The 24,211-nt window shown below is 38.8% G+C and overlaps 1 protein-coding gene across 4 annotated transcripts in view; it reads left to right on the forward strand.

Annotated features, from left to right (window-relative positions):
• The window catches only part of eml5 (EMAP like 5), a 73,716-nt gene that overhangs the window by 21,851 nt on the left and 27,654 nt on the right, over positions 1–24,211 (forward strand). For all 4 annotated transcript variants that reach the window (XR_005008538.1, XR_005008539.1, XM_036593266.1 and 1 more), the window contains exons 2-5: positions 4,186–4,345; positions 8,590–8,688; positions 9,196–9,264; positions 22,945–23,130. Coding sequence is in view for 2 of the 4 variants with exons in the window: in XM_036593266.1 (XP_036449159.1) it covers positions 4,186–4,345; positions 8,590–8,688; positions 9,196–9,264; positions 22,945–23,130 (514 nt within the window). In the remaining 2 variants the exon portion in view is untranslated. The remainder of the gene's footprint in view (positions 1–4,185; positions 4,346–8,589; positions 8,689–9,195; positions 9,265–22,944; positions 23,131–24,211) is intronic.

Raw genomic sequence — 24,211 nt, forward strand, 5'->3', positions numbered from 1 at the left:
AGATCATAAAACTCAACATGTCTGAAAGTCCAGTTGTGTTCATCTGTGGTAATACTGGCTTGCTGTGGTTTGCATGAAGTAAATCAGTAAATGAGCATTTTTTACTGTCACTGGGGACTGTTACCACGGTAACTTGGTTAATCATCACCAGGCACAGGCCTATTTTGCAGTATTGTGATGTTAGATTTTTTGCCATACCGCCCACCCCTACTCTAGGGGTTTAATTCTCATTTTACTGATGTGAGGCCTTGACAAGTGCTGTCTAGATATATTACAGTGTATCTTTGCTTGAATTCATAGACTTGTACGCCACAGCAATATCTCTCTTTGCAGAAGATGAAAATAGAGGAAGAAAATAGCAGGACCCTTGTGACTCTGCTCCTTAACTCATCATCTCTATCACAATAGACAATGAGAAAGGACAAAGATGGATACAGATGGTTGGAAATTGTGCCAGTGCCCACAAGCATGATGCCTTTGCTCTATTTTTAGTTACGGATTATGTATTTCGTTGAGAGTAGGGTGAAGAATGGTGATTGCCTTCGAGGTGTTTTCTCTGCATTGATGCGCAGGGCAGGTCATTACACACGAGCCAGGATTCAGCTTCTGTTAAACCTGCTCACTTAAAATATTAGAATATCCTGTAAAAAGAAGTGGGCAAAAAGAACATTCATACAAGGACTGTTTTAAAGCAGCAATCAGTGATTTTAAAATAAAGTAATAGTTCACTGAAACATTGGGGAAAAAGAACTGAGGGGGTGTGTTACAATTTTCAAACTGACAGCCCATAAAAGAATAACAGGCAAGAAGAGCTGCATTTAAAAGCTAGAAATGAAGTGAAATGCTTAGATTTGGAAGATAAGGCAGCTAAATGATGTAATCAATGAGAATATTGCTCCCATAGTTTGAATCATAATGGCTTCACATAATTTGAACCATAATTGCTTTAAACCTTTAGCTGAATAAGAAGCAGAGAGAGAGAGTGATAAGGCAGGAGCTCAGTGATCCTCTGCAATGGTCCAACTCACTTAGCGATTTCAAGCAGTCCAACTCCTCCTCAACGCTGAATAGAATTAGCCTGGCGTGCTTGTCTGAGAGCTTAGACTGTAGAAGCAGGAGCACTCTTAGAGAGCACATACTAACTCTACATGGAAATAGAGTGGGACAAGTGCAGTAGAGACCGGCAAATGGCATGTTTGAGCTTTCTTCAGTGAGCGAGTGTTCTCATAATCTTTTGAACAGTCCTCACAAGTGATTGACCATAATTAAACCATTTTAGCTGTACTATGAGATCACAGTGTAGTTCTCTAAGATGTTCTTATGCTTCCATTATTATTCCGTGTGAATATACACTGCCTAGCAAATGTTTCAAATACACATAAAACATGTTTCTTTGCCAGTTTTCAATAACAAGTTAGAAATAAATATGGTTTCTATTGAGCAATTCAGTATCACAAGTGTAAATATTTGTGATGGTATTTAAGATGGAGCTGTCTCTGGAATAATGCCATACCTAATATTTAATAGCCTTGTTGTCATCTTGCTATCATTATTTTATAACTTTGGTGTCAGCACTTAAACCTATCAAATGTTTAAAACACCTTTGGGCCAAACGATTTTCACGTTTTAACAAAGAAATAACTATCATTACTTGGACTACAGCTACTCTTTGTGTCATGGAAGCTGGAAGTCCTGCTGGAAGATCCAAACTATGGCCCAGATTAGGCTTCCTGGCTGAGGCAGTTAGGTTTTGATTTTATTTTTAATGGTACTTTACTTAATGGAGTCTGTGATGCCATGTATCTGAATAAATTGTCCAGTGCCTTTGGAGGAAAAACAGACCCACAGTATCACAGATCCACCACCATGCTTCACAGTGGGGATGAGGTAATTTTTTGCATGGCTGTCTTTGGTACACCAAACTCACCTCTGGTGTTTGTTGCTAAAAAGACAGTAGAACACGGTCCCACTGAAAGTTCCAGTAATGTTTGGCAAACGATAGGAGCTTGATTTTGTTGGTCTTTGACAGCAAAGGCTTTCTTCTGACAATGAGTGGTTACATATGTGGCATTTGATTGTGGTTTCGGAGACGTTCAGAAACCAAGACCTAACTAATGTCTGCAATATCCCATCTGCGGATCTTGGAGATTTTTTGTCTAATCAAACCATCCCCTCCCCACTGTGCGTGGGTTCAGTATATACATATGCCCTCTTCCCGGCAGATTCTTATCTCGAGTTGTTTTGAACTTTTTAATTATTGCCCTGATAGTGGAAATGGGCATTTTCAACTGTTTAGCTACTCATGCATGAGTTGGATTCTGTATCCTTCAGCTTGTCAACAAAGGGCACGTGCACATGAGGGAGGTTTACAGTGTGATTTGTATTTACCACAGCGGTGTAAAAGTGAAATATAGTCTGCAGCTGCAGGGTTAGTCCAAGAGAAAAAAATATCCAATTCTCACATAACACTGCTTTAAGTTTTCCTAATCGCTCAGGTCAACTTAACATGAATGAGAATATGCTTATGTTAGACTTCACTCTTAAGTATTTCTAGGGGTGCCAACAGTTGTGGCACACATAGATTTAAAAAAAAAATTTATTTCAAGATAAGACTTTTTTCTTCCAATCACACACACACACACGTTTTCTAAACCACTTAGTCTTCTGGGTTGCGGGGTGGGGCTGGAGCTTATCTCAGCGGTCATTAAGTGGAAGGCAGGATACACCCTGGACAGGTCACCAGTCCATCGCCCGGCAGACACACAGACATAAACATTCACACATCATTTTTCCTTAAATAAATGTTAGGTTTTTGCCAATAGTTTGAAAGAAAGATGAGTAATTAAGAATATTTTTTACAGCTCATTTTGCTCCTGATTACCAGGGGTGCCAATATTTGTGGAGGGCACTGTAAGTATTAGGGCATAGCTTATTGTATGCTAACAAAATCTATGCTGGTGTTTGCATTACATAATGGAAAATTAGCAGTAACAGACATTAAACATTAGCCTGAACATTTCAAAATAAGGCAAGGTGGCCCAAATTTTTTATGGCAGGTGTATGTATATTTATAATCAAATTCTATTAAGGATTTTGTTCCAAAACGCATTATAGACCACTTTCAAGATTTTTCTTTTTTCCTCATATATGTTGTTGGGAGTGGGCTTTACACAAGAAATATCAATGTTACATAGTGATGAATACCACTTTTATCAGAGAAATAAAAATGTTTTCCATTATACTTGCAACTTTTTTTCTTTTGAAAAACTTGTAAATCCAATACTGGTACAAATGAATATACAACATTTTACAGTCAAACTCTTCATATACACTTGGAAGCAAATCAAGTAACTGTTCATTAGGCTATGCCTTCGTGCTGTCCTCTTAAAGAGAAGCTATTTGAGGGTTAGGCTAAGGAGGAGAGCCTGATAGGGATGGACAGATGTTATGCAACATTTGGCTGCCCCCAGGGTTTCCCCCCCTGCATTTGAATGCAAGCCTCAATGAACATGCCGGACCAGTGGGGTGGTGGACCCTCATAATTTATAATGACCTGCTTTTCCCCAACTCCTGTTCATTCCACTGTTTAATGATCATGAGGCCTGATGCACCATATACAAGGCTCTATGAGATGTATAAGGAATGAATAAGCAGACTAGAATTGATTCGAGTTGCCTCTTATTCTTCCTGTATCAGTCTCTGTTTTTTTCCTTTCCTTGCCAAGCATTACTCTAGCTGTCCTGATTGAAGCCTCAATTTACTTTGCTGTGTGGATGAGTCTTAAGTTGCAGATAGCATCTCATCCTGATTATCTCTGCTGTCTGATATCTTAAAGCCTTCCTCTCACTTTCACATAGGATGGTGGGAAATGATAACAACCAAATGCTCATCTTCCTTTCTCCTGCTTGTCCGTTTCAATTTTATACTAGCTGTTACAAATCGGATAGAAGTCAGTAGTTTGTTGCATGCCTTACACTTACACAGAATAAAATATAATAAGGAAATGTCAAAAACTGATGAAATAATACAGAGGAGCTATTTCACATGTAAATGGTGGATACCCACAGGTAAATTGGAATATATTGTGAATGTCAGTAGAATGCATAGTAATATTTTGTCAATGTAGTATATTTTTCTATGGGTCGTCCCTTCATTATTTTTCACCTTCTCTATATCTGTGCACAGTTTAGCCCTGCATCCAGAGCGAGTGTTGGTGGCCACAGGGCAGGTGGGGAAGGAGCCGTATATCTGTGTGTGGGACTCCTACACCGTTCAGACCGTGTCCATCCTGAAGGACATGCACACGCACGGCATCGCATGTCTCGCTTTTGACCTTGATGGACAGGTAAGCACTAGCCACTCATTTGAACATGTGCAAAATTATTCAATGCATGAGAACAGTGCTGTTATATAGTTGGGTTTGGGTTTAAACTCAAGCTTTTAAAAATAATCTTTCATCATACTGCCCAGTTAAGGGCCATAAAGTGATGGGACTTGCATGCATGAGATTAAAACTTGCACAGCGACATTCCTTTCCATAGTTATTTACTCTGAGTGTCAGTGGGAAACTGCTGTCAGGCTAATCACACAGCTCTCTCAAGTGTCACATCTGTGAGCACTTGACTAGTGTAACTCTGACAGGCTGACTGACAGTGAGAAAGAGAGCGAGAGAGAGGGAGTTTATGCGTGTGTGTGTGTGTGTGTGTGTGAGAGAGAGAGAGAGAGAGAGAGAGTCAGCTTGGATCTCCTCCATCCTTTGACAGTCTGAAGCAGACAGTGGCTCAACACTTTAAATCCCCTGCACATGCACTGAAAACTAGCACTATCCTTCAAGGAGCTACATTTGAGTCAAGTAAACAGGTGACGGTGATGAACAGTGGCCAAAAGTGCCAATTTTTCCACCTTCTTCAGGCTTGGCACATCTGCAAACCTTCCAAAAAAGTTGTGAAAGCATGTGACAAGAAAATAAAAACAGACAGTGACGTGAATTGTAAATCCTCTTTAACCTGTAATTAAACAAAGGCAAGATATTTAATGTTTTACCAATTTTTTAATATACTGAAATGAAATTGATGCCTGCAACACATTCCAGAAAGTTGGGACAGTGGCAATTTTGGACTATAAATGTTGTGAGTGTTCAAAAAACATCTTAAATGTGTGATTCAGTCCTGCTTGGGTATAAGAAAGGTGCAGTACTTTATGAGCAAGAATACATGGAGGCTCATCGATTAATCCAACTGTTTGAGAACAACATTCCACACCAAGCAACTACAAGGAATTCAGGTATTTTGCCCTGTACGATGCATAGTATCAAAAGACTCAGGGAATCTGGATAAATCTCTTTATGTAAAGGGCAAGGCCAAAAACCACAGCTGAATGTCCGTGCCCTTCAATTCCTCAGAATGCACAGCATTAAAAACTGGTGTGCTTCTGTGATGGCTATCACTACATGGGCTTGGAAGTACTTTGACAAACTGTTGTTGATAAACACTGTTTGTCACTGCATCCACAAATACAGCTTAAGCCAAATGTCAGCAACATCCAGAAACGCCGCCAATTTCTCTTCGCTCAGGCTCATTTGAAATATTGTGGTCTGAAGAGTAAATCTTCCAGATTGTTAATGGAAATAATGGATGCTGTGTTCTCTGGACCAAAGAAGGAAAGGACCATCCAGATTGTTACCAGGTTGAAGTTTAAAAAGCAGGGTCTGTCATAGTATGGGGGTGTATTTGTGCCCATGTCAAGCCACCATTAATGCTGAAAGATATGTATACACATCTTAGAGCAACAGACAGTCATGTCCATAAATATTTGGACAATACCAAATTTATTCTTATTTTAGCTGCCTACCACAGCGTATTGAAGTTGAAATTAAATAATAATTACAAGCTCAAATTGCAGATTGTCAGCTTTAATTCGAGGGTATTTACGTCCAAATCGGATGAATGTGTAGGAATTACAGCCAATTTTTGTGGTTATAATTTTTAGGGGCTCAAATGTAATTGGACAGTTGACTGCTCAGCTGTTCCATGGCCAGGTGTGTGTTATTCCCTCATTATTTAAAGGAAAAGATAAAAGGTCTAGAGTTGATTTCAGGTGTGGCATCTGCATTTGCATTTGGAATCTGTTGCTGTTAACTCTCAGTATGAATTCCAAGAACTCTCACTGCCAGTGAAGCAAGCCATCAGATTTAGCCAGATGCTTCAAAACTTGAACTTCACAGTGCAAATGGACAGTGACCCAAAGCATACTGCAAAAACAACCCAAGACTTTTTTTTAAGGCAAAGAAGTGGAATGCACTGGCCAAGTAAATCACCTGACCTCAATCCAATTAAGCATTTATGAACCTAACTGTATGTAAATCACCTGACCTCAATCCAATTCAGTATTTATGAACCTAACTGTAAGCTGCCTTCTAGATGACATTTTTTTCTGGAAAGTCCATGCTTATTTCAGCATCACAACACAAAGCCACATTCTGCATGTGTTACAACAGCATGGCTGCAGAATCAGAGAGTGCAGATTCTAGACTGGCTTGCCTGCAGTCTACAACTTGTCTCCCACAGAAAATGTGTGGTGAATTATGAAGTGCAAAGTATGACAACAAAGGCCCTATATGCTTGTGCAGCTAAAAAATTTGAATGGAAAAATGGCAAAACACTCTCAAAACTGGTGCCTTAGCCCCCAGTGTGATGTAACACAGTGGTAAACATGCTCATCTGCAATAGTATCTGAATATATATATATATATATATATATATGTATATATATATATATATATATATATATATATATATATATATATAAAATTTGTGGGGTAAAGTTTATACTCTTTAAAAAATGTATACTCTTTAATACAAAGAGAATTTACTAATCACTGATTTCTTTTTTTATTGGCATTTCACCTGCACCAATGTTTAAGGAACTGTGGTTTATAGTTAAAAGTGGTATGTCATTTGTGGATTGTATTTTAACTATTCATGGCTTACTTTTCTATTTTCCTGACATTTTTTGAAAATAAACTGCTGCCGTATTGTTCAACCCATAATCGTAACACATATTATTCAGCATTATATATTCTTCAGTAACTACTGTGAAACTAATGTCTATGTTTTGTAGTTTTGAGTATCAGGGAATGAAAGTGAGGGCACATATATGGGCTCAAGCTATTTAAAGGGTTTAAATTATTTTTAGATTTTTTTTTCTTTTTTTGCTTTACTCTTCAGTGTTAGTCATTACAAACTTCTATTCCATAATCTAGATATCCTCTGTCATATGATAGCCACCAAGCTCTGGGTTTTAGATGCTTGCACTAGTGCTGCATGGATCTGATATGTCCGTATTTGTACTATTAGTCATGGTCATAAAGTTGTAACAGAGCAATTCTATAAACCTTCTAGAACACTATAATATTAAAAGTTTGAAAGTTCTTAAAAGAATCTTTGTATTTATTTTATGTGCTTTGCTACTGTGAAACATGAGTATGATAATAATACTCAGTATTTGTTAATACCCTCATTTCAGTCATTGGAATCCATAAAGTTGGATCGGTAGCTTCCTAGCTTCCACTCTTAATATAAAGCTGCCTACAGTGTTTCAGAGAAAGAGTTACTAATAGACGGCGGCACAAGGAATCAGTTTCAGATAACAGTTGATAGGATGCAACCTCCATAGCCATTTGTGCCACTTGGGAGTCCCTGCATTCAATAATTGTAGCACTTTCTGCTTATCCATAGACACAGAGCAAGTGTTTTATAGGCAAATCAATAATAAGAGAAGCTGTGGGTCTCTCAGATTACCATTACTCTCCTGATATGAAATGTTCAGTACTTTAGTCTACCCCATCCTCATCCCCATTTAATAGAAGGGAGACCTTTTCATTGTGATACTTCTCTGTGATATTGAATCTTACACATCGCACGTCAAAAGTAGGTTATGAGGTGGATATTCGATCAAGCCAAAATGTTTCTACCTAACAATGAACAGCAGAGTGATGTCTGTGCTTAAATGCCCACAGGGATCCATACAAACTCGGTATGTATTCTCTCGTAGTTGCCTTACTGCTCACAGGAGAAAAATCCCATTTCTGAGATCAATATTTCATGGCTAGCTGTGGTTTTATGGGAGAGAATAACCCCCCGCTTTCTCCAGGGGGGCTGGTCACCCCCAGCAGAGCGATGTTAGGGAGGCGGTGACTGTGAAGAGCAGGAAGAGGAAATTGCTATCAGCTTTTTTTTTTTTACCTAGACAGATGGAAAAGCAGAGGGAGTGGGAGAGATGCTGTCTCTTAAGCCCTAAGTGCCTCTAGCCAATCTCCACTTTATAAATGTATCAAAGGCATTACATGAGTTAGTTTACTAAAGGCACCTCACTTTGTACTGATTCAGCATGGAGCCGTTCTGGAAGGAAACCTCAGCACACTGACTTATGTAATGGGGGCCTGTCTGTGTCTGAGTTGGAAATAAACACAGCAGAGTTGATGGAGTGGAGGTACAGCGCTGAAATGTATCAAAATGTTCGTCAAAGGTGCAGCTGTTTATAGAGGATACATGGGTATATTGATCTGTGTTTATCTATTATGGCTTGCAGTGTTTGGTGTCTGTGGGCCTCGACTCCAAGAACACAATCTGCGTGTGGGACTGGAGGAGAGGGAAAGTGCTGGCTGCTGCTCCTGGTCATACAGACAGGGTAAGGACACACACACACACACACACACACACACACACACACATACACACACACACAGTACAGACAAAGCAATATGTCCACTGTCGTTTCACTAGATGCATCCCATGGGTCATTTCTCATACGTTACAGCCACAAAGACAGTCATAAACCAGTTAGTGCTGATTAAGTGTCTGAGTCCAAGATGGCATCGTCTGAGATTGCATTTATGAAATGAATTTCTGGTGATGTACTGGGCGTGAACAGCACTGCACAGCTAATTGTATTCTCAGCATAATCTTACTTTCTGTCTATATATGCATACACACATGCACTCACACTCATAGACAAAGATTTTGGATACTTGTTTATGGAGATAATTTTTCATGTTCATATCAAATTAGCATAGAATTTTAATCTATTGTTATTATGCATCCCAAATAATGGTCCCAGGTATACGCTGATGGTTTTAAACATAATAATTCTGTTATCACATCTAACTGTTTCTTGTTCATTTATTCTTTTCTAAAGATATTCGACATATCTTGGGACCTATATCAGCAGAGCAAGCTGGTGAGCTGTGGAGTCAAACATATCAAGGTACTGCTTATTTCTCATTCTTTTGGTAATTTTCATTTCGTTTTACAAGATTTAAACCTTGAGTATATTTGTCACTTTCTTTCTTATTAACTTAATCTCTGAGATAAAACGCCATTACACTGACCGACTACTTCATTGAGCACATCTCCTTGCATCTACATTCTTTGTTCATTTTATCAGCCTCACTTACCGTATAGGAGCACTTTGTAGTGGGGTAGACTGATATGATTTTTTTCAGGCCCAATACCGATGCCGATTATTAGTAATCACAGACTCTGATAACCAATATTTGGAGCTGATATTCATTTACCATAAATTTGATGTTTGTAGTGTGAAAATTTACAAGAATGCAACTCTTATACACAACTTACACCAAGTGAATTAGAACATTATAAAAATAAAGTGTATTGAGCTTTAAACAGTATACTTTGCAAAAATAGTAACATAAACATTTTGAAGTTATCTTTAAAAAGAAGACAATAAATACAAACAAATAGCTCTGAATGACGTTTAATCGTCAATGGCATTTGTATGAAAAACTGACCTCAAAAAGGTTGCTTAAAATTCAAACTTGAAATTCAAAAAATTATACAAATATATTACATGTACAGAATTTCTATATAAGACAAATATGTAGTATGAGTCACTGACATTGTTGAAAGGGCACACATCATGCAATAATAAAGCAACAGTGGGGATACATGACTGTTAGCATGTTTATTTCATTTTATTGTTGAATCAAAAATTTATTTCACGTGATAACAAGCAGTAATTGGACGTTTAGAATATATGAGATGTATTCTGGTTGGCTTTTAAAAAATTGCTGCATGATTTGATGGAAACGGGCTATTTAGCCTAAGCAGAGTGATAAAAGTAGCAAGCTGCAGCCGTCTGTACTTTTAACAAGCCAAAATAGAGATGAAAATGACCAGAAATTGTGTATAACGTAAAAAGTTATGATTTTACAAATAATTTACTGTTTGTCTGCGTAGTTGGCCACCCACTGATGCTCTGCTATAGATACACATAATCCGAACGCGTTGAACCCACTGAAAAAGCATTGTAGGTCTGCACTCCATGACACATGGTCCACACTTCTACCTACATAGGCATAGAGACAGGCAGGGTTGGGCTAGCTACTGAAAAATTAGTAGCTAGCTACTTTTTAGCTACTTTCCCAAAATTTGTAGCTAGCTACAATTAGCTGCTTTTCCAGAAAAAGTAATGGCTACTTTTTAGCTACTTTTTGAAAAGTAGTGCACTACTTTCTAGCTAAGCCCAACTGGAAGTGTGAACAAGACACTGCATTTAGTCGTGAGCCAGAAAGAAACATACAATTGAAAAGCTGCAAATATACAAAAAGATCTCCAAAAAGTAAGTTTAAGTGTAACCAACAATCAAATTTACACAACCAAAGGCGTGAAATCTGACAAAAATTCAGACTAAGTAAAGGCAAAGTCAATCATTCCAGGTTTTTCCCAACAAAAATGAACAAAAATAACTGTATACAAACCAAACAGTTTAGTGCGAAGCATTGTCAACTGTTGAAATAAAACTGCTCCAATTTAAACATTTCAGCAGGAAATCCAGACATGACAGTAATAGTCGTTTGTTAAACATCAGCAACACTTAGCCTCAGAATTATCATCATTGATCCTGGCTCTGTTTGGGGTGAGAATCAGGCCTGCACAGCTGAATAATCTCTTCACTGCTGCAGAGCTGTTGCAGCTCCACAGCAGAACTCGATTTTTAGGTAAAATAACATAATCCTCCTTTGCACAGTTTTCACAATAAATGATCTTAAACGCTGGAGTTAACGCATAACTAATAATTCACCAACCTTTAACACTGAAGACTGACGCACAGAATGCTGGTCACCATAGCAACACAGATAATAACAATCTTGCCTAGCTAGTAGCTAACGAAATGGCAAAGAGAAAGATTTACGATGAACATCAATAATTTGGAGATGAACGGACTTATCTGCATTCATAAGCACTCCAGCTGGTTTTCCTGATACGTTTAATCTGCAATGAGAAACTGACAAACACTAGGTCACGAGGCTGCAGCATCTCTTTCACCAGCTTCTCGTTCAAACTTTCCCGTTCCACCTTAAATGGCGCAGTACAGTCTGTCGTCCTAGGCACCATTTACAGTAGAACGAGACAATTCAAATGAGAAGTAGGAGAATTAGAAACGACTTCAGCCTTGTAAAAAGTCGAACATTGAGAGACATTTTACAAGAAACGCTTTTGTGGAAAAGTTTCCTGACAGAGGTGTGAGAAAAGCGCCTACAATTGAGCTAAAGCAAAGCAAAGTAAATATGCATTTTCGTTTATACTTTTAGCCTACACTAGCACATTAGCACATACTGAAACATACTTACAGCCAACATGGTTCAATGGACATAAAATGTTGTGGCTCCCAAGGTGGTTTAATTTTTGTTGAAAGGACAAAATGGCTCTTCTTAACATTTCAGTTGTCGACCCCTGAGCTAAGTCTACTATTAAGGTGTGATCAGAGCGTGGGGCCAGCGTGTGACCATTTGCTCGAATTGTCCGCGGCTCAGTCAGGATTAAACAATCTCCACCAGCCCAGTTAACGACCGCGCTGTATGGTTCAGATTTTGTGCGGATTGCCTGAAGCCTGTAGCGAAATTGTAGCAAAAATTATCGCTATAGCGACACAAAAATTTGTAGGTGCTACAGCTATTAGCTACATTTAATAAAACTGTAGTGGCTATAGCTATTAGCTACAAAAATTTGTAGTTAGGTACAAAAAGTACTACTTAGCTATTCCCACATCCCTGGAGTGCTGGTTGGTTATACTCGATGAGTCATACACATTGCAAGCAATCCAGTAACGCTGTGAGACGGACGTTCAGCCAGACTACAGAAGTATGTTTTTGATCATAGTTGGGTCAGATATGCGCGTACATAACAAAAAGAGCTGTTATCTGCGAGGAAGCAAGTTCAAGTACCAATTCCAGTAATCGTAAAAATGTTGAATATCGACTCCCATTAACAGTTGGGCTGATCACTGGTTGACCCCTGCTTTGTAGTTCTACAGTTACAGACTGTAGTTTATCTGTTTCTCTGCATACTTTGTTAGCCCCCTTACACCCCATTCTTTGGTCAAGACCACCACAGGACCACCACAGAGCAGGTATTATTTGGATGGTAGATCATTCTCATCACTGCAGTGACACTGATATGGTGGTGGTGGCGTGTAAGTGTGTGTTTTGCTGATCAAAGTCAAAGTCAAAGTTCATTTATATAGTGCTTTTTACAACAGGTGTTGTCACAAAAAATCCGGGTTCAAGCCCCCTTGAGCAAGACAATGGTGACAGTAGCAAGGAAAAACTCCCTAAGAGCAAGAAACCTTGAGAGGAACCCAAGACTCAAAAGGAGAACCCATCCTCCTCTGGTCGACACCGGATAGCAAACAGCATTAGTATAAAATATTAGAATACAAAACAGGGAAAAACAGGTGGAGCAATGGTTAATTAGATAGTTTGAGTTTATGCAGCAGCAGCAGCAGCATCATCACGAGGGTCAGTTCATGAGGGTGAGGTTTGCACAGCATTGTGCAGCGTGAAGCTCAGTGATGGTCAAAACGGTCCAGAGGGCACCCGATCAAGGCAGAGGAAGCAACAGCATCAGACGCACAGGATGCGGAGTTGTTCAACTCGGCAAAGAAAGGAAAACACACAGAGTGTTAATTCTGTAAAGAGTCACTGATCACAGAGTACAGTATTAACAGAGTGCAGCACAGACTCTGGCAGGTCTAGTTATTACAGCCTAACTAAAAGGGAGAAACCAGAAAGGTAACAGAGAGATAAGGCTGAGATGTCAGTGTCCCTCCGCTTCACCATCAGCAAACTTGAGTGAACGCATGAAAGCAGTGGGACGACAGCACCAACACTCTCAGTTTACCATAATATTCTATATCCATGAACCCCCAGATCTGCACCTTTTATCTAACAGGGAAAGCTAATTACCAAAGGCTCGACTAAACAAGTCAGTTTTTAGCCTAGACTTAAAGACTGAGGCTGTGTCTGCGTCCCGAACACTGACTGGAAGATTATTCCTGAGTTGGGAGGGCTTTGTATGAGAAGGCTCTACCCCCTGATGTAACTTTATTAATTCTAGGTACTAATAGTAAGCCAGCACCTTTTGATCTGAGTAAGCGTGTTGGTTCATAGCATGAGAGAAGTTAACTCAGGTACTGAGGGGCGAGTCTGTTTAGAGCTTTATATGTCAGTAAAAGAATTTTGTAATCTATGCGAAATTTAACTGGCAACCACATACGAGAGTTTTTCATTTAATATTTTGATTTAATTACACTATAAAATGTTGTTTAGTTTGCTTAAACTGATGTTTTTTTAAGGTTTGCTTGTTTTTCTTTGGGACATCAGTTTTTCCCTAGTTGGCCACACTTGAATTTATTCCCCTAGAATCTGTTTTCCAAACCTGCACCCACTGCAAAACATCTGTCAAAATCAAGCACTATTTTCATAGTCATGTAATCTCTTCTCAACATGTTTCTTTTCACCAAATGAAACACATTGTTAAAGACTGATTAGATCCTTCTGAGCTCTACTATAAATCACAGGATTATCAGAGATGTTAGTGTGTAAATGAAGAACACTTCTGTGAGTGAAAGTGGTATGTTTCAGTGATTTGCACTTTGTGTGTAAAGGTCGAATTGTGCTTATGCTCTTATTGTATAAGGGTTGAACTGGGCCTTTGTTTTATGTCGTATGTCAGTTCCTCTATTCAAATAACTGGAAAAAATCATCTTCAGTCCAGTAACAGGGTGAAGAAAGAGTCATATCATCTTATATATTTTTCTCTGTCCCATTCAGATGACTTGAGAAGTGATTGTTTATGATAAGAGGGATTGGTAGGCTTTGAAAAGGCTTTGCTGATTCAGCTTCTGCTGTTCTTCCAATGAAAGGATCAGAGCAAAGTGCTGTATGCCTTTCCAGCTCCTTTAATTCAGCTGTTCACACTGGCAAATAACAGTGGTGACAGCAGTGAGCCGCTCCCAAGCACTGTCTATTTTTACACTAGAATAATGGGGATTTATATGGAAGGAGCTTCATGTTTGTAAGGTTTTTCACCAAGCGGTCCTCTCAGAGGAGAGCACAGCGGTTTGGAGATACAGTCCCAAACACAAGTCACTTTAGATGACAGCACTTTGAGATGTCATTTCATCTAAATTATACACAGCTGCATCTATTTTTGTCATCTGTAAGTGAAAAAAATAGTGTGTATGTGTGTGTGTGTGTGTGTGTGTGTGTACCTTTTGTCACGGTTTACGATATTATCATGATAATGCAATATAAATATTTTTTCAAATATGTTTTTAATGTCATAAAGATGCATTTTGAATCCTCTTTACATATCATCTGTACATATGTGAACAAGGTTAACTTTTTTTAGGATTTTTGTAGTTAATATTCTGAGGTACACATAATTTCCTTTATCTAGGACTTACTAGGCCACATTCAAAACAAGTTAAAGAAACATCAGGCTCACAATAGTCACAGATTTCTACAGTTTTATTGCTGCAAATATTGCTAAGATCCTGGTGGGACTGTTTTTTTTTTTAACTGAAGGAGCACAAACATTTATTTTTTTTCTTGGTTACTGAGGCTAAGTTTAGGGTTCAGTTTAGGATTACGCTTAGAAAATTTCTGACAGATAAATATATATAAAAATAAATACGGGCCGTAGATCTAACTCTAAACCAACATAGTGTAACAAACCTATGTGTGTGTATGTTTCTGGTCACTTAAGTGTCTTTCATTCATTTTTTATGCATGACTGCCTCTTTTCTCTTCATGCATTTACAAAGTGACGTGTGTTTTACTGATTGCTTTGCTTAATAATTATTTTTGAATATAGCTTAAAATTCAAGCCATAAAAGAACGTAAAACACATATTGTACATCCTCATTTAAATAGCATCTCTTTCTCTTTTCCCCTGCTTGTCCCCTCTCTTAATTTCCAAATTCCATCCAGCTAATCCAGATCCAGCCATAGCTTTGCTTCGTAGGCGCTGCTCTCTCAAACCCTTCTCTTTCTATCTCTCTGTCTCTCTCTCTCTCTCTCTCTCTCTCTCTCTCTCTCTAATCCTCCTCTTCCACGGTGCTAGGACAGTGCAGCAGTTGTTCCACATAATTCCTGAGTCTTTCCCCTCTGGACCATGTGACATCTGCTCCCAGGGCCAGTGCTCAGTCAGCGATTATAGCACTCAATGCATGCAGGAGATTTAGCCTGGAGTAATCCCTTTCTCTCTCTTTCTCCCTCCCTCACTTGGAGGCAACCATAGGGAAACACAGAGGCTTTGTGAAACAGCCTGCACTACTATGCTATAATTACTACTAGAGTAACTGAAGACAGCGTGTGTGGTGTATTCAGTTTTAGAAGATGAACTTGGTTTTGCTGAGTTTTAGATTATTTAGCAGAGGAGGTTGTTAACTGACATTCTGTTTTAACAGCCAGTGAAGGGGTGTGTATCTGTGTGTGTGTTTGTGTGTGTGTGGGATTTATGTCTAGTTGGTGCTTTAAACACATACATACATGCGCACACATTTGCTTTCTAGTCTCAGTGCAACAGTGCATTAAGCTTCAATGAGTAGAGACTGCATCTTTACACTCCTCTTTCTTAATGTTCTTTGCTTCAATTCTGGAGCCACTAGTGTAATTCTATGTCTGTTAAATTGTGTGATTGCAATGCAAACATATACTTGATTTAGTAATGTGAAGTAATTGTGGACTAGTTTGGTTTTATTCAGTTCTTCTGTATGGTGGGTTATTCAGTTACAGTACGCAGTATACTCCATATTTATTGGCTTGGTAAAAAAATGGGTAAAAAAAAACTCATGGAAAAATTTTTATGTGGTTAAGTAGCTCAATCTCACACTGAAAATAAATATGCGAATAAACCTAACTGGAAATAAATTTGTTCCAAGAATACAAAAAAAAAACCAATAAAATAGATTTTTAGCAAAACCACATTTCACCATTATTAGCCCCTGTATTTAGTACTTTGTGAAATCTCACTTTGCTAGCATAACAGCAATGATTCCTCTAATATAATGCTTGATTAGTTTAGAGAATAGATGGGTTTCCTGTTTACAAACATTACCGGGTGTGTGCACGGCCAGGGGGCAAAACCGCTTTGGTAACTTAGCTAGTCACAGATTTGTAATGTTAGTCAACTGTTGTAAACAGCAAAGATTTTGTAAATTCTTGTTGACTCAATAATAAAATGTCATTTCAGTGTTGGATCTGTTTGTGTTTCATTTGCATATTAGTATAAAGTCATGTAAAATGTAGCTAACAATAGTTGATTATCTGTATCCGCAAGTCCCTATTAAGTTTGCTGTTCAGCTAATAGGAGCTATTCAAATCACAAAAAGCTTCATAGCTTGCTGATGTGTCCTGTTAATTTTGCCCAACATAGCTGGTGTAGTTGTTTGTTAAGCCTGTCTGTCCAATATCAGGAGTATGTTGGTATCGTAAGTGTTGCTAAGTTAAGTAAACAGATAATTTAGTTGGCCAGTTAGTTAGGCTATGGTGTACTGAACATAACCAATATTATGTAGTTTAGCTGTAATTGCTATGAATCAGACACAGTGCTAACTTACTCATTATCTAACTAGCTAATATTACCAACCAGAAATGCACCGGTGTTCTGACGAATTGTGCAACCTTGTCGAAATGTTATGCCGTAGCGCATATTTATGGATAGAGGTCTACATAAAACTGTAGGTATGATATTTTTATAGCCTAAATCACACAAAGCTGAAGTCAGCTTCTTATTCACTTCTTGTTTGAATTTTCCTGTTCCATCTTAAATGGTACAGCAGTTATATTCTGGTGCCTCAGGCCACTGCCCACACCATTTAAAGTGGAATGGGAAAATTCGAACAAGAAACTGGTGAATAGGAAGTTGACCTCAGCCTTGACTAAATCACTGTGACAGAAAATGCTACCAGTATTAAAACTACGTTCTTACTGCCTTTGAGACCGTCAAGACCCCAGTCCACTCTTTTGATGGCCTGGATCCATAATCTTCTGTGGTGTTTGGCAAACGAATGTGATCCCCTCCAGATATTAAACATTGTCCAGCCATCTTCTCTACAGTTGATGCAGTTTACTGCACAACAACTCATTGTGATTATTTCTCTATGCCATGAGGAGAGCTGCTTTCTGCCGATTGTTGCATTCTGCCCTCTAATTGCCCGCGCATCTCTGTGATGACTTCGCACAGAAACCTGTCTATACAGAGCATGGATTCTGAGATCATTCATGAATACAAAATCTCTACAGATCCCTCAGGGTCCTGTGTCTTCTCTTTTAGACTCTTCTTTTCAACCACCTCACAGGTTTTCAGTGGGGTTTAGGTCAGGGTACTGGGATAGCCATGTCGAAAGCTTGATTCTGTAGTCAGTGAACCATTTTGGACAAAGGTTTTTGATCATTGGAAGATCCAACAATGACAGACAAATTTTCCCTTAAAACCTCCTTCTGTGCCTGGCACACGTGTGTTGCTAGAAAGCTCTTTTTCTGTCTCATCTGACGAAAAATCTTGGGTCCAATCAAAGTTCTAGTAACATTTAGTAAATACCAGACACTCTCTCTAGCCAATGCAAGCGTCTGTTAGCTGATGTAACAGAACTGGCAGTTAGCATTCTTCTCCAAGCGTGTTAAGCTGTCTAATAGGGGTGCAGGAAAAAATCGATTCTTAGATGCATCGCGATGTGGACGTGAACGATTCTGAGTTGATTCACAAATGTTGAAAATAATGCATCGTTGCTATGTGACCTGCAGTCTGCACGGCAATTCTCAGTCGTTGCGAAACAGGGCTTTCGCGCTATGTTGCACACGACCCGTAGATATTTTACTGACACCGCGATCCCCCACCCCGTCTCTGCAACGAGACCAAAACCAAAGTTATAAAGTCACTAAAAATGGGTAGGACGGCTGTAACGTGCTGCGTGGACATCCATTACCACTGGATCTTATTTCACCGTAACTGCGCAGATGAGTGGCAGCAGTGTCTCATATGCTCCAAAGGCAGTGAATGAGAGCCTTCTAGTTCACTTGCCACATCACTTCCATTTGATTTATTAATAAAAGATATTGGAAGTAAATTCATTATGGATCATTACAAATACTTTGCTTTAAAAGTACCAAGTCCTCACACAGTGAGAAAATAGAAATGATGCATAGAAAATAAAAGATGCATTGATAATCGTTTTATAATCGCATCACAGCTCTCTGAATCGTAATCAAATCGAATCGTGAGGTGCCTAGAGATTCCCACCTCTAATGTCCAATGACATTGCGTTAGTGGCAGTTCAAATAGATGCATTGACTGGCTTCACATGACTTGGGGGAAGCTTGTGTTTGCCTTTGCCCTCCTAATGCTGGTGGTATAGTGTGGTGGGGGGCCTAACTAGTGGGTGTAACTGAATATGACTAAACTGGGGAGATAACTGGACAAAAATCCCAAAAAAAGAAAGGGCTTTCTTCTGGTACACCTTCCAAATAGTTTGATGGCATTAAGGTGGCATCAAGGTTGTAATTTTGGAGACACAGTAACCACAAAATGATACAGTTTTCTTCAAATCTCAAACAGTGATCCTTGATGTTTGCACCTCTAACAATTCTCCACACTGTACATGGGGGCGCAATACACTTGTGACCTTTTCCAGACAGATTTACTATAGCTCAGATTGTTTTAAACGTCGCCATAACAGTGTGTATGTGCATTTTAGGCTCGTAGCTTTTTATTTCATAGCTATTGCCTGATTTTTGAAGCCTAACACCGTGTTGTCTCATTTTATTTGTGCATTCTCTAGTCTTCCCTATGTTGATTAATGACTAAGGGAACTTGGCCTTTGTGTCACCGCATATTCATACCCCAGTGAAACAGGAATGTCATGGGTGAGTGCATGAGGCATTCTAAACACTCAGCTGGGCCTTAAAAAAGTGAAAAATAAATGAGACCATGCCTAAGTTACATTTTGTTTATAAGAATTACTTGTGGTGCCAGTATTTGTGACACGTCTTGTTTAAAAAGTAATGATAAGGTTTTTTATTTTCTTAGACTAGACTAGAAGGTTAGATTTTTTCATATTTTCAATGTGATCTTTATTACTTTTCTTTTCCAGTGCCTTTGATTGACTGTGTAGAGTATTAACACAAAACACAGTGCTTGTTTACTTGTTATGGGACATAAGCTGTTATCACTATTATCAGAAAACCTTGAAAATAGGGATGTGTTGGATAAAATAATCTTAATTTTAATTTATATTATTGCAACAAGATGAGTGTGAGTGTGTGTGTGTGTGTGTGCAACAAGATTTAATTCCAAGTAATTTTCAAGCATTTCCATTGGTCAATTCATCATGAAATGTTCACAGAATGATAAAGGTGGCTAGTGTTTTCAAAACCACTAAAAACAAAGGAACAAACAAAAAAAATGGGGTTATGGGATTATGACAGTGACAATATGTTGGCTGAACAAAGTGTCTGACGAATAGAATATCAAGTCTTATTGTGGTACGATATATGGGTGTAAATTGTGTTGAATATGGCATCTGGGACTAATGCATTTTAATTTAAATACCGAATAAACATGATTTTGACTCTGATTTTGATTGCAGGTCTGTGAAATGAAACGGTAGTGATGCTAAAGCGTGAAGAAGACAGGGTCTTCTGTGTGCGCAATGTAGGGAGAGTCTAGGAGAACAGGCGGTGGTGTCGTGTGCGTGTGTGAGTGTGTGGAGGGGCTTGGCAGACAAATAGCAGTGACTCATTTTGATTACATTAAAAGCTTTTCCAAAGAGCAGACCTGCAAACCCAAGGCCTATGATTCAATGAGGCTTGCTGCTTTCCTAACGTAATGCAGTCAGCCTGGCTGGAGCACCATCCGCCCTGCTGTGACACGATCATCACTGAACCAAACTCTCGATTTCTCTCTTTTTTCACCTTCTCTTCTTCACCTCTTTCTAACTATTTAGTGAAGCTTTAGCCACCTACTCTGAATGCATATTAAACTTCTTTAGTTATTATGAATCATCTGTACTGTCCATATTTAAAGTACAAAATTTAGAAATCAATACTTGGCTCCTAACTTTGCCAACTTTTTAAAGTTATTTAGCTCTTCACAGTCGAATGTATTTGGAGCATCTTGACATTGAAAGCTGAGATCTAAACTCTCCCTTATTACAACATTCATGTTTTAGTCTGGATTAAAGTTAGGAGCAAACTATTTGAAATAAGAAAAATATGAAATAGGTTTCACAGCCTCAGATTAAGCCTAAGCCTAGACTAAATACATTTTTAGTGGTGAAACACCATTTTAGTTTAGTTCAAAATTAAACTTAATCCAGGTTCACAAAAGTGGCACTATATGTATAGTATTGAATCTTGGTTCTGATAGAGCTTTCAGCAGGATCCTGACAAGAGGGCTAAATGGCTAATAGCCGTCTTTAAACGAGAGGATGCGTAATTATTCCTCTCTTAGCTCAGCTCTGTCACAGTGAGTTTAACACTTGGAGGGATGAGGTCATACACAGGTGACCCGGTTGCTCTCATGGAGCGCTCTTAGACAGGTGTGTGTGACCTGGAAAAATGGTGCTCTGCAATGGATCTTTCTCATACTCTCGCACATACACACACACACACACACACACAGACACACACATGAATCATGATGTTCTCTCAGATAGGTTTGTGTGACCTGGAACAATGACACACACAAATGCACACACACAAACCCATGAGCCAGTTGTTATGCCCAGAGTGTCCTTGCGTGTGTTATCAGTGCTGGCTCAGATCGTGCCTGTGCATCTTAAAGACCTGTTTTATTAATGGCAACACAAAACGTGTGTGCGTGCATCTGTGGGTGTGGGTGTTTGTCTGTGTTTGTGGGTTATACTTGGGAATGCTAATATGGGAATTGTGGGCCAATTACAATATTTATCTGCACATGCTGATACATAAACATTTATAAAATATACAGACTTCAGTTCCTAAAAAGTTGGGATGGCGTGTGAAATTTTGGACTATATTTAAACAAAAACAGTACAAACATGAGATGTTTGTTTTACCTTATCAGCTTCTTTTTTTTCTTCTTTTTTTGCAATAAGCTCATTCTGAAATTGCCATGTTTGCCACATGTTCCAAAAAAGTTGGGATGGGGACAGTTTAGTTTTAATTTAATTTTTTAGACAAGGAATGTTGTGAAATTATCATTAGCTCAAAAAACATCTCAAACAGGTGATGCTGTCATGCTTGGGTATAAAAGCGTGCATCCTGGAAAGGCCTAGTGCTTTAAGAGTGAGAATGAGTTGAGGGTCCTCATTGTGTCAGCGAATAAGCCAGCAATTTAATAACAAAGTTCCTCATCAGTCAGGATTTTAGATATTTCACCCTCTGCATAGCATAATATCATCAATAGATACTTATGACCTTTAATCCTTCAGATGGCGATGCATTAAAATCTGGTGTGGTACTGTGATGGTTGGATGTATCCACAAATGCTAGTAAAGATTGTACTATGCACAGCAGGAGCTCAGCTGAAATGGACAGATGCACAATAAACACATATATAGAGTCAACCTATCAGATGTTGTACTCTCTGACTCAAAGAAGAAAAGGACCATCCAGATTGTTGTCTGTCATGGTATAGGAGTGTGTATTAATGCCCTTGGCATGGGTAACTCGCACATCCGTGAAGGCACCATTACCACTGAAACACATTTGCACATTTTGAAACAACATATGCTGCCTTGTAGATGATGTGTTTTTCAGGGGCATCAGTGTTTATTTAAACATGACAACGACAAGCCACATTCTGCATGTTACAAAAACATGGCTGCATAATCAGAGAGTGGGGGTGCTAGACTGGCCTGCCTGAAGTCCAGACCTGACTCCCATTGAAAACGTATCGCAATTTACGACAGTGAAGGCTCGGTGTGGTTGCACAGCTGAAGACCTGTATAATGGAAGATTGGCAAAAAATACCACTTTCAAAACTGGATTAATTAGTGTCTTCAGTCCCTAAACCATTCAGTGTTGCTAAAAGGAAAGGTGATGCAATACATGGTAATAATGCTTCTTTCACAGCTTTTTTAAAATATGTTGCAGGTATTTTGCACAGTGCTAATGGGTGGATATAAGTTGCTTTCTGTTTTTATTAGCATTTCACTTACTGTCCCAACTTCTGGAATTGAGGTTTGTAAAAAGTGGAACTAATCTGTCTGCATTCTGGGAAATGTAAAATTTATTTGTAGAAGGTTATACCTGCTAGATGTGTTTATGTGTATCTATGCACATATACTATACCAGCTGTTGCACACAGATTCATATTCTTCATGAGCAGAACTAGTCATGACCATGTGCAGCTGGTTGTTTACACCATAATGAGTCATGCTTTCGTTCTTCTACACCTTGTTATACCCCCATTATAGTACTTTTTGCACATTTTACAAAGCCTCAGATTTCAGTTTTTTTTTAATTCATATTCAGGAAGCACCTAACCATTGTTAATAGGTAAAGTATCATTACAAAAACATTACAAAAAAATCAGTATAGCAATTAGAATATATTTCAAATGTTAGGTACTTCATCCTTTGTCTGTCTCTTCTTCTCAGTTCTGGAGTCTGTGTGGGAACGCTCTGACCCCTAAACGTGGTGTGTTTGGGAGGACAGGTGAGCTACAGACCATCCTCTGCGTGGCTTGTGCCAGAGATGAGGTCACATACTCAGGTGCCTTGAATGGAGATATCTATGTCTGGAAGGGAGTCAACTTGATACGGACCATTCAGGGGGCACACGGGGTAAGTAATGTCCCAGTAATGTTCCTTCTCCTGTGGTGACCTCTGAAGCGAAGGCTCAGCCAAAAATCTAATTTAACCACAAAGCCAATCTAAGAATCTAAGAATATATTTGTTAGAACACTTTCTTTACATATTAAATTAATTAATGCAACAGCGCTGAGGAATCTCGTTATGAATGGAGAAGACTATATTAAATAGCGGAAATAACCACATTTCTGTGATGGCTTTAAAGGGTTAACTGAGCATGGTTTGAGACAGTTGTATGAGGATTTAGACATGCACTGCACAATTGCTTGCACATAGGCATGCACTATGCTGTAAAATAAAAAAAAATTAAACCTGCATGACTGTGATAAATGGGGTATAGTAGTGATAAGACTACTGCTTTTTTATTGCTTTGATTATTGCCTCTGATAGCTGCAGGGTAACATAGTTTTGTGTCAGCTTTTTCAGGAAGCTGATTGTGAACCATCCTCTGAAATGACAAGGCTGTAAGGCATTGCTGATGTCTATGATACATTTCCTGGCGGTTGTTTTTTACACATTCTGCAGTGTCTTGTTCTGTGAAGCTGTACTGTCAGGCAGATCTATGATGTGCTGGTTAACTTAAGCCAGTGCTTACAAGAGAAAAGGAAAGAAAGACACTAAGAGGAAAAGAAAGTTATTAGAAACGTGGCCCTTAGGGAATAGTTATCGCTTGGTGTTCTTGTGCTGCTGTCATATTGGTTCTCACCGTTGGCTCCCAGTGGATCAGATGATGACAAATGCCTCTCATCTCTGAGCGAATTCACACACTACTGCAAGACATTTACTCACACACACTCTTAGCTGTGGAAAACAGCTTTCTTCAGTGGCATGACTTTCAAGGCACTCATCCGTCTGATCTATATGCTCCATTACAATACTTTATAGTATAGTGTAAGCCAGGGGTGTCAAACTTAACCCCTAAAAGAGCCATATTAAAAAGTCCTTGGGGCAGAGAACGAGCGCTTGTGTTTTGATTTAATTTTTAAATAACATTTTGCTATAACCTGAACTGGCCATGGTTTATTACAAATACGGCAAAACATCAACAGCAAAA

This window comes from Colossoma macropomum, unplaced genomic scaffold (genome assembly GCF_904425465.1).
Source record: "Colossoma macropomum unplaced genomic scaffold, Colossoma_macropomum, whole genome shotgun sequence".
NCBI lineage: Eukaryota > Metazoa > Chordata > Actinopteri > Characiformes > Serrasalmidae > Colossoma > Colossoma macropomum.